Source organism: Triticum urartu, chromosome 7 (genome assembly GCF_003073215.2).
Source record: "Triticum urartu cultivar G1812 chromosome 7, Tu2.1, whole genome shotgun sequence".
Classification (NCBI taxonomy): domain Eukaryota; kingdom Viridiplantae; phylum Streptophyta; class Magnoliopsida; order Poales; family Poaceae; genus Triticum; species Triticum urartu.
The window spans coordinates 28468182-28479292 of record NC_053028.1 but is presented as its reverse complement, the minus strand read 5'-3'; the positions used below and the strand labels follow the sequence as shown (position 1 = coordinate 28479292).

The 11111-nt window shown below is 43.7% G+C and overlaps 1 protein-coding gene across 1 annotated transcript; it reads right to left on the bottom strand.

The window, feature by feature from the left end:
- Positions 1-632: 632 nt before the first annotated feature.
- LOC125520875 lies at positions 633-2186 on the bottom strand. The gene has a single exon (XM_048685918.1). It carries the CDS (start codon positions 1775-1777, stop codon positions 1121-1123), a length of 657 nt encoding a protein of 218 aa, XP_048541875.1. The 5' UTR covers positions 1778-2186; the 3' UTR covers positions 633-1120.
- Between the last annotated feature and the right edge of the window lie 8925 nt (positions 2187-11111).

The window sequence follows — 11111 nt, the reverse complement described above, 5'->3', positions numbered from 1 at the left end:
GCGGAGCTAGCTTGGGATGACTAGGGCCAATAGAAAAAAAATAAACTCTTACAAAGATAAAAATCTGTATTTTTCTCAATCTATGCAACTATAGAAAAAATTTCTTCAAACAATTAATATCCCAAGGTTGGGGGGCATTGGCCCCCCTGGCCTCAACATAGCTCTGACATTGTACCTAGGAATCTGTCAATGCCAGGGAAGAGCAACAGCGACACATAACCCGGAAGCAGGAGATATTGGAACATCAATTTGAAAGGAGCGATTGAAGCAAGAGCCCAATTTGACCACGGTATTAAGAAATAAATTCTAAATGGACTGTTAACATTTCGACAAAGTGTAAAGATACTAATACCATAAGTCTCACGGGCGTGGGGCACAACCAGGTAAAAGCGTGTAAGGTTTATAGCCGGGAAGACAGATCAAATGCCCAAAAAAAGAGGGACGGTAGATCCACCGCCGGTGGTTGTGACCTCATATCTATGGACTAAAGGAGATCAACTAAAATCTACAAAAATAAAATCAGTTTTGCTAAGTCTCAGTTGATGCTATATCCCCTAGATCTTGCATGGAGAATCGTACCAATATTTTTTTCAGATTTTTCTTTTTCTTTCTTATATACTATATCACTTGACTGAGACCTAGCCACATCCAAATAAAATTGCATTCAAAGTTGTCTAGTTTGCACTGAAAACTTCACTTTATCCTTTGTACATGTTTACTGAATTTACACTTTGGATGACAGAGATATGCATGCCCTCACACATGACCTCCATCACTAGAAGGAACCTTCCCTAGACGATGACGTATATATACACCGGCACGTTCGATCGGCCGTATTCCACACGTCGGGGTCAAGCACCGCCGCCGACGGCCGGCCAGCCGGCAGCGCGTACGTCCAATCGGATCCCGTCACGCACGTCCGTACGCAGCTGCGAGGAATCAGCCCGGCAGCTAGCTTCGAGTTTTTGACTAATCCCCCGTCGCTTTCGTCTCCCGGTCCGGCGGCTACGTACGTACGTACGTGCTCCGGGCAGCGATTAGTCAAACCCAAGAACCGGTCGCCGCGGGCGCGCGCGCAAGTTCCACCGTTCTTCCACGGCTAGTCTCGGGTCATCGTCGATCAGCGCGACGCCTGGCTCCACGCCCAGGGGGACGGCGTGCCGACGACGGCCGCGGCGGCGGCGGAGGGGCCGGAGACCGGGATGCCCATGGCGACGCGGCACCAGCCGGGCTGCGCGGGCGGGGCCGGGTCCGGGCGGGCGACGTGGACGTGGACGTCGCCGAGGACGCGCACGGCGAGGTGGACGACGCCGTGTCCCGGCCCGCCGCGGCGCGGGCAGCGGAGCGAGTAGCTGAGCCTGCGGAGCGCGCGCGGCGGGCGGAGGCCGTCCAGCACGTCGGCGGCGGGCACGCGGCACCAGCCCAGCGGCGTGTCGCCGACGAGCCGCGCGCAGCCGGACTCCGAGAGCACCGCCACGCGCACGTCGTCGCGGCCCTCCAGGAACCCCGCGCCCACGGGCACCACCAGGCGCGCGTCCTCGCCGACGTCCTCCCACGAGTGCTCGCCCGCGCCGGACGACGCGGGGGCCACGCCCGTGCTGCAGCCGGCGGACGAGGACGAGGAGGAGGAGGAGACGGCGACGTAGGGCCGCAGCCGGCGCGGGAGCGGCGAGTAGGTGGGCGGCAGGCGCAGCGACTCGGCCGACAGCACGGTGACCTCCAGCGCCACGCCGCCTCCCCACTCGCCGTCCTTGGGCACGAGCCTCGACGACGGCATCGCGCGCGCGCTCTCTCTACCTAGCTAGCTCACGGCAGACAGATATAGTTGATCTCCCTCGATCGATAGGCGGCGGCGTACGGCACGGTGGCGAACGGCGGGTGGGAGTGGGAATGGGGCTGGCGTGGTCGCCCGCCGGTGGTTTATACCCATGGGCGGGGTTGAAGGGTTCCTCGATTTGGACGAGGAAGCCAGGAGGAGGCAACTTCTGCATGGAGCGCGCGAAAGCGCAGAGAAGGTTGGCGCGAACGGAGGAAGGAAAGACGAAGCCTTTTGCTTTCAGACAGACGTAGCACCCGCACCGGTCACTCACTCACACAGACAGACACAGAAGCTTTCTGGGCGCCTTCGCGCTGCCCACTTTTTTTTGCGTATTGTGCAATACCGCACAATCCATCGCTATCTTAACCATTTGGTGTGCTCTTGTTAGGGCACTTCGCGCTGCCCACTTGGAAGAAGAGAAGATGGTCGAGTCCAGATCAGTTTTTGTCATTTTTTTGTTACAAAGTCTCAAATATTTAACGGATTGGCTAAATCACATCTAGATGAAATTTAGCTATATCACATCTAAGTCCACAGCCATTAGATCAATTTGCTGAGATTTGTGGGCCACTGTTCCTTAGTCTGAGGGCAGCGCTAGTGCGTTTTTGCCTCTTTTTTTTTTTATCATTTGCACACTGTCTTCAGATCTTTTTCAAGTGTACGCTGTCAAATTTGTTTGTTTGGAACTTGTTTCTTGACATTGTTTGTTTGTTCACCGGCAAAGAAAAACATCGTTTGTTTTTTTGAGGGTTTTTTTCTCAGATAAATTTTCAATCTATTCGTCAATAATGACAGTATAAAAACACTATAGATAATAAAATTTACAACCAGATTCATGTATCACCTAGCGATGACTATAAGCACTGGAACGAGCCGAAGTCACGCCGTCGTCATGGCCCCTCCCCCACCAAAGCCTTGTTGTTTTGAGCTTGTTTACCAAATACACTATGTGGTTTTGAAACTTGTTTCTGAATACACCAAAAACAACACATTGTACGTTTAGGGCGAGATATTGCAATGTTTTATCTAAATCGTTGTCATTTTGGATCTTGTTGTTGTAATGTTTGCATAAACTCGTAATTTCGCATCGATGTATTCTCGTGATGCCTTGTCTTTTTTTTTGCCCACTTGTTGGCTGTTCGCGTCGCACGTATGTGTTTTTTTGTCAAATTTTGTTATTACGCTCTTATGGCTCATTTTATCTGGTCTGCGTTGTTGAAGTGGAAGAGACATGCTACGTCGCTTGTCAATATCTATTTCTTTTTTCTTTTAATTTGATGTCAAAGTGATAGGCTCTAACTTGCCCTTGACGCATAACTGGGCCCAACCTATTTTTGTCTCGGCTGCAAGTCTACCATCGACTCGCTGCTAAGGGGAGTGGGCGTGTTTGTAGGGGGTCCAGTTGCAAGTTAAGCAAGGACTCGCAACTGGGGGGCAGTGCCTATTTTTTGTAGGCTGCCCAGTTGCATGTCAACCATCGACCTGCAACTAGGGAGGCTGTGTGTTTTTGTAGGGGCCTCAACTGCAAGTCTACCATCAACTCGCAACTAGGGGTGGGGAGTGTGTTTGTCGGGGGCCCCAGTTGCAACTATCAACTCGCAAACTAGGGAAGGGTGTGTGTGTGTTTGTGTGTGTGTGTGTGTATGTGTGTGTACGGGTCCAAGTTGCAAGTCAACCATCGACTCACAACTAGGGGTGGCGTTTTTCTTTGGTAAGGGCCCTAGTTGAGAGTCAACTATTGACTCACAACTATGGGGGTGGCGTGTGTGTTTGTCGGGGCCCAGTTGCATTTCAAATATCAACTCACAACTAGGAGAGGCATATGTTTGTAGGAGCCCAGTTGCAAGTCAACCATCGACTCGCAACTAGGACGTGTCGTACTTTTTTGTAGTTGCCCCATTGCAAGTCAATCATCGTCTCGCAACTGGGGGGTTTTGTTTTTAGGAGCCTAGTTGCAAGTCAACCATCAACTCCCAACTAGGTGGTGGACGTATGTTTATATGAGCCTAGTTGCAAGTCAACCATCAACTCGCAACTGGGATGCATCATACTTTTTTGTACTGGACCCAGTTGCATGTCAACCGTTGACTTGCAACTAGGGGGGCTATGTTTTGTAGGGGCTCAGTTGCAAGTCAACCATAGACTCGCAACTGGGACGCGCTGTACTTATTTGTAGTTGCTCCAGTTGCAAGTGAACTATCGACCCGCAACTAGGGGGCGAATGTTTGTAGGACTCAGTTTCAAGTCAACCATCGACTCGCAAATAGGGGGCATGTGTATGTATGGGCCCGAGTTGCAAGTCAACCACTTACTCGCAACTAGGGGGCGTATGTTTGTAGGGGACCCAGTTGCAAGTCAACCATCGACTCGCAACTAGGGTGCATATGTTTGTAGGTCCCAGCTGCAAGTCAACCATCGACTCGCAACTGGGACATGTCGTACTTTTTTGTAGTTGCCCAGTTGCAAGTCATCCATCGACTCGCAACTAGGGGGGTTTGTTTTTAGGAGCCTAGTTGCAAGTCAACCATCAACTCGCAACTAGGGGCGGACGTATGTTTGTATGGGCCTAGTTGCAAGTCAACCATCAACTCGCAACTGGGACGCGTCATACTTTTTTGTAGTGGACCCAGTTTCATGTCAACCACTGATTTGCAACTAGGGGGCATATGTTTGTAGGTGCCCAATTTTAAGTCAACCATCGACTCATAACTGGGACGTGCCGTACTTATTTGTAGTTGCTCCAGTTGCAAGTCAACTGTCGACTCGCAACTAGGGGGCGGATGTTTGTAGGACTCAGTTTCAAGTCAACCATCGACTCGCAATTAGGGGGGCATATGTTTGTAGGGGCCCGAGTTGCAAGTCAACCACTGACTCGCAACTAGGGAGGCATATGTTTGTAGGGGCCCCAGTTGCAAGTCAACCACCGACTCGCAACTAGAGGGGCGTTTGTTTGTAGGGCCTAGTTGTAAGTCAACCATCGACTCGCAACCATGGAGGATATATCTTTGTAGGGGTTCAGTTGCAAGTCAACCATCAACTCGCAACTGGGACGCGTCGCACTTTTTAATAGTTGCCCTAGTTGCAAGTCAACCATCGACTCGCAACTAGGGGCGTCTTTTTTTGTAGTGGCCCCAGTTGCATGTCGAACATCGTCTCACAAACTAGGGTGTGGGGCGTATGTTTTATGGGAGTAAAGGATTGACATGCAACACTAAACTTAAAATTAGGACTCTTTTAGTTTGTGGGTGCCACATTTTTATTAGTAAACACCAACTCACAATTGGGGTCCTTTTCTCCAATTGGTTTTGAACCATTGTCATATGTTTTTTATTTTTTTGTCAACTATTTTTTAAATCATGATTATTGTATAGTAGCTGTTTAGAAAAACAACTTAACACTATTTTATGTAGGAACGTACATGGCAGTTTTTGCACTCAATTGCACTTTTGTTAATTTTTTGAAGGGGTTTTATGCAAGATCTCCACAACACTAACGAATCTTTTCATCCTTTTTCCCCATCAAATATCCACCTAAAAGCTTGTGTGGCTGAGTTCTTTTTGTTCATTATATGATTACTTTTTTTGTTAAAACTATACTGCTCTAGTTGGGAGAGCACAGATTATGTATTGCACATTTTAATTATTTTTATCTTTATCTATCATCTTTGTGCGGGGATTTGAAGGTTTTTTTTGCACTAACTGAGATGTTAAGAGGTTGTTTTCGACAAAAATGGGTTCAGATAGTAGCGTTTTTGGGTCTTATTCAGAGAGTAACTTTTTTGAGATAATGTGAAGCTACTACAGGATGTTTATTTCTCTTTTAAGCGCAAAATACGGCCATGTCCCCAAGAGAAAACAGTCCTGGCTTGGGATGCCCCAATTTTTTTTACCCATATATGGGAATGTTTTTCCATGAATCTAAATGTTGTTTCAAACATTTTATACAAATGTTTTTTTTGTAAATTAGAGACATATTGTTTCTGAAATTTCATGAACTAAACAGCAGGCGGACATAATCGTCTGATGAACTTGTTCTAGATTAGATCATGTATTGCAAAACTTATAAAAGCAAGGAATTCTCCCTGTGTTTGATTGCTTTTCAGAAGTTTTTTTTGTAGAAGCCTAGATCTAGCCCGTCAAATAACTACACCCTCTTTACCCGCAATTTTTTTTACAACTACGCCTTCTATCAGCTTTTTTGGCTGACATATGTATTTCTCCTGTGCAACAAGAACAATCAAAATTGTAAAAGGCCCAGGCATTAAGAAACAAACAACAACCATAAGGCCCACGAGCTGAACTTGTCCGGTGGGGCCGTCCTTCTGGGCTGGGGCTTTGCCCTCACGAGAAACAAGCAAGCAACGCTAAAACGATACAAACAAAGAAGGAATGATACAACAGATGGGATGTGGGATGATGTCATACTTAGATGAGACATAGTTATGTTTCATCTAGATGAGTTTTAGACAGACCCAATATTTAAATCGAATCGGGAACTCTCGTGGAATTCGGAAAGGGGTGCGTGACTTTGCTGCTTGATGTTTTTCCAGGAACTTTAGAACTACCTACCTTTTTTTGTTAGGGAACTTTAGGGGTACTACTGGTAGACGTGACGGGTCAAAACTAGTTTCTACGTCTACGTGAGTTCTTGTCTCTATCCTGGAGAATTTACCTTGCAGGTCAAGGGAATGTTCCTACGTACAAATCTGGCAAAAGCATAGGAAGGAGCCTGGCCAAAACCCTAGCCGTCAAAGGCGACCGACCCGGTGAGAGGAGGGAGGAGTGCCCCGGCCGGACTCCAGTGTCACCGTGATTTCCTCGCCACCGGCGGACGAGAGGGGGGAGAAGCCCGAGACATTGTTCCACTTGCGTTCAGTAGTCTGTGTCTTAGTTAGATATTTGGTTTTCCATGATTTCGGCTCCTGCGACGGGCAAATAGGTTTTGTCCAAATATCTCATCCAATAGGTGGTTCTCTCGGCTACGGGCGCTGAATTAGAGAGGCAATGTTTAAGACGTCTTGGATCCACCAGATCTCGGCGGGCGCTTCATGTGACGTCGTGTTGGTGTCGAGATAATGATTCTGTTTGTCCTGCTATTTGCGGTGGTGGTGTTGCGGGAAACCAACACCTACTAGATAATCGAGCATCGGAGGCGGTTTTAGTGCATGGGCATGCGGCGGTTTTTCTGTTCCGCTTCAAACATTGTGTTGTTGAAAGTGCATCTAATCATCAAGGAGAACTTTGGTACTTCCCGTCAACATATCTCAAAGAACTAGTGATGCTTCTAAGTATATAGTAAAGGTGCCCCCCTAAAAATGCTTAAAGACAAGTGTTGGACAAGCCAAAAGATTCTACATTTTCATTTTAGTGATCCAAGATCACATTGAGTCTTTTGCTACATTTCGTGCTGCAAAAGCACTTTCACTCGGAGCCACATCCTCATCTTGTGGTCGTTAAAAAAATCGTTTGACATTTACTTCATACCCCTAACTTCGGCCTTTGGTATCCAAAGGGTCCATCTTTTGACCTTGTAGGTTACTCAGATTCGGACTATACCGGTGACAAGGTTGATAGGACTTCGGGTACATGTCAATTCCTTGGGAGATCCCTCGTATATTGGTCCTCCAGGAGACATAATTCAGTATCTCTATGCACCACCGAAGCCGAATATATCTCAGTTGGATCATGTTGTGCTCAACTCTTGTGGATGACACAAACACTTAAAGATTATGGCATTCATCTCAAACATGTTCCACTTCTTTTTTGACAATGGAAGTGCCATAAAACTACCCATAATTCCCATCCAACATTCTCGAACGAAACACATCGATGTTCGTCATCATTTCATTCGTGACCATCTATCCAAAGGTGACATTGATCTTAGCCATGTTCAAACCGACAAACAACTAGCCAACATATTTACCAAACCTCTTAATGAGAACACGTTTGGTCGTTTCAGGAGTGAGCTAATATCCTCAATGCTTCTAACATGCAATGAAATCTCACCCTCATGCATGCACATTGTATCCATGTTCTACATTTGATCCTTGATATTTCTCTTATGATGGACTATTATATGTCTTGGATATCTTGTTGGATATTGAGATTTGCATCTAACCCCTCTAGGTTGCTGGATAAGCTTAAACAATGAGTACTTGCTTGTAATTCTACAAGTTGTATGCCACCAGTCATCACAAGCAAGAAATTATCCCATGTTGTTGGTAAGGCATAGGGACAGGGTAACTCAATTCATCTATAGACATAATATTGTGTAATCCATCACTCCATGTCTATTGGATATCCTTGTTGTCCCCTCGTTTTATTGATGCGTGTAGGAATTGAAAGTTCTTCAATGCCAAAGGATTGCTCCAAACTCTTGATGTCATCATCAACAATAAGCATACACAACGAGTTGAACCACACGAATTCATCAACAACCATACCAATGTAAGTCCATCCTTCTTGAGTAGGGATATAGTAAAAAAAATTAGTGTAAGGGATATAGTAACATTTAGGGGGAGTCTTACTGAAAAACTAGTTCATTGATGGCGCACGTTGCTGCACCCGTCTCTTTTGATGGTTAAATTATACAGTAATTCATAAATATTAAGACACCAAACATGGATGTTAAGATGGATTTATGTTCACAAGATTCCCATTTTATCATATGATAGACTAATAATTTCCACAAAAACAATCATGCACGAGAAGCTTGCATAATTTAATTATTTCCAACTTGAGTTGGTAACAAAGATAATAACCAAGGAAGTTCAAATGGTAGCAGCAAAAAATAGATCCAAATGGTATAATTTACTTGCAATTAACATTGTCACCCAGTGGGAAATCTGACAATATATACCAGAACAAAACCTAAATCAAACTCACAACAAATAATAGAACAATGACATAATGATCAAACATTACACTGAGATTTCAAACACTATTCATACTTTGTCCTTCCATGCTAGAGTCAATGAATGCAAGAAGGAAAATAAAATCTAGGTCAATTTATACCATTTTTCGTATTGTTCGTTTTGACAAAAAAGAGCACCTTTTAGGGTTATGAGATGCCCAATCGTGCCCTATCAAAGCAAAAAACTGAAGTGACAGTGACATCAAGATGCAATCCCAACTGCTAGGGAATCTTAATCACTTTATTATTAGTCAGCAGGTGTAGCTAGTACGTTTACATGGCACCGTTATTGGTAAGGAAAATAATAATAATTCTTATGATGCTATTAGTTGGATGTTAGGAATTCCTTTCTGAACAATCCCAAAATTAAACTGGAAACTCATGTCATCAAAGTGCCATCATACTCATAAATAAGATGACAAGTACAAAGGATGTTCCATTATGAAATTTCTCTACCTAAAGACTTGGAGATAATCTCTGGTACTGCGCTTTCTCTTCACTAAACACATATTAGTGCTAAAAACATATGGATAAATGGAAAATCTGTATTAATTATGTAAATAGCTCAACCCGTGAACATTCAAATTTTTAAGCCTAATCACAACCATTAATCTATGTAAAGCGAGTGTACCGTCAGCTAAAATAGTAATATTATAATATATTTATCTTCATATAGCATATATACATGCTCTACGCTTACTTACAGTAGGTATAATATTAATAATGTCCATGCATTGTTACAATAACAGATCATTACACGTTGCTTTCATATTTTTCCTAATTCTTTTATGGCGCTGAGGTGCTCAACTTCAGAACTTGCCTCCTACTTCCTTTGCTAAAATGGCTAGTTCGTTTCGCCAATATAAACAAGAACTCCATTCACATATTCAACATATAATCGACGCAAGACAAATCATATAGAGAATAAAAAATTAATTAGCACTTGGTCTAGGCAACAATTGAGCTGCCTGCTATTAATTAGCACAATTATCTAGTGCTTGTCTCAAATAAAAACTATCTAGTGCTCTCTGTGCATTGACAATGACAATTCATATTATTTTGTTGGTAACAATGGAAAATAGCAAGCAATTTACACATAGAAGAGGCATTCGGTTTCCAATAATTTAGGAGAGCATGAATGCATGAGTTTTTTCGCAGTTTCCCACACTTATGAACATAAAAAAAGGAGGGAAACCTTCACAAGTCAAGGATATGATCTAGGTAAAGCTTCCATTAGGAATTGTCAACATAGCAGCAAAACAACCCTAACTCACAAATTGTGCCGAATAACGTAATCATACCTACATAGATGAATTCTTAGTCCAAGATCCATAATTGCATTTGTTAGCTTACTAACTGATGTTTAGTTGCAAAAACAAAAGCACCATATGGGTATTATAATGTCTCTTGAAATGTTGGCAAAAATTCATGCGAGTGCTCTTTTACAATGCATAATTATTAGTTATACTGAACAATTATAGTTTTGCCATCCAGCCATCTCTTACATTTAACATCACGTACGACCAACAAGCTGTGTGCACAATTCTAGCAGAGATAAAAATGCAGATATTCAAGTTGCTATGGAAATTCACAATTGATGCAGCCGGTGGAACATACCTCTTAGCAAAGTAAGTCTCAGGTATCTCTATTCTCATAGAGATGACACCAAAACACACATTGTTATATTTTTCATTCCTTCACCACGCCTGCAAAAATAACTTATTTGTTTGATGCAGTAAAATGCAACATCATTGTTCCATGGTGGAGAAGTAGCTTCTTAGAAAAAGAGAGATCGACTTGTTTCCCTCCTTGCTCAGTAACTTCTACAATACATTTTCATTGTCTCACTCATTGTAATAGTATCACCTTTGTAAGGTAATACTTATAATATCAGGAGATATAGTTCATAAAGAATATAAAAAAGACAGGACATGGTAAACAAAAAAAAGTTCATGCAGGACATTCCTTAATTTGATGCCAAATAATAATTCCCTTGGATTTGTTTTTCAACAATACATTCAGAGAAAGTTGGCAAGTCACATTATATTAGCTTTGACTAACATGGATAAAAATATTCAGTAACCACTGCCAATTACAGATTAGCTTGTATAGAAGTGAATAGGCGAAGCACGATGCTTTCTCAATATATCAGTACAAAGATTACCTAAGCACTGATACGTGGCTTGATCGACTATGGAACAACCACAAATTCTAGCACCAAAAATGATATGCGATGAAGCATCATTCTGCAAGGACGAAGAGGAGAAAAATTGGTGGAGACACTGGAGCCTTGTTGTAGCCCATATCAGGTCGTCCAGGAGGCGGAAGACATTAGGTGTTTGGTTGATTAGACGGCGAAGGGACCAGCAACATAGATTGA

Bases quoted from the DNA above. Each gene is read 5' to 3' on its own strand.
- LOC125520875 (XM_048685918.1), bottom strand. From the start codon at position 1,777: ATGCCGTCGTCGAGGCTCGTGCCCAAGGACGGCGAGTGGGGAGGCGGC.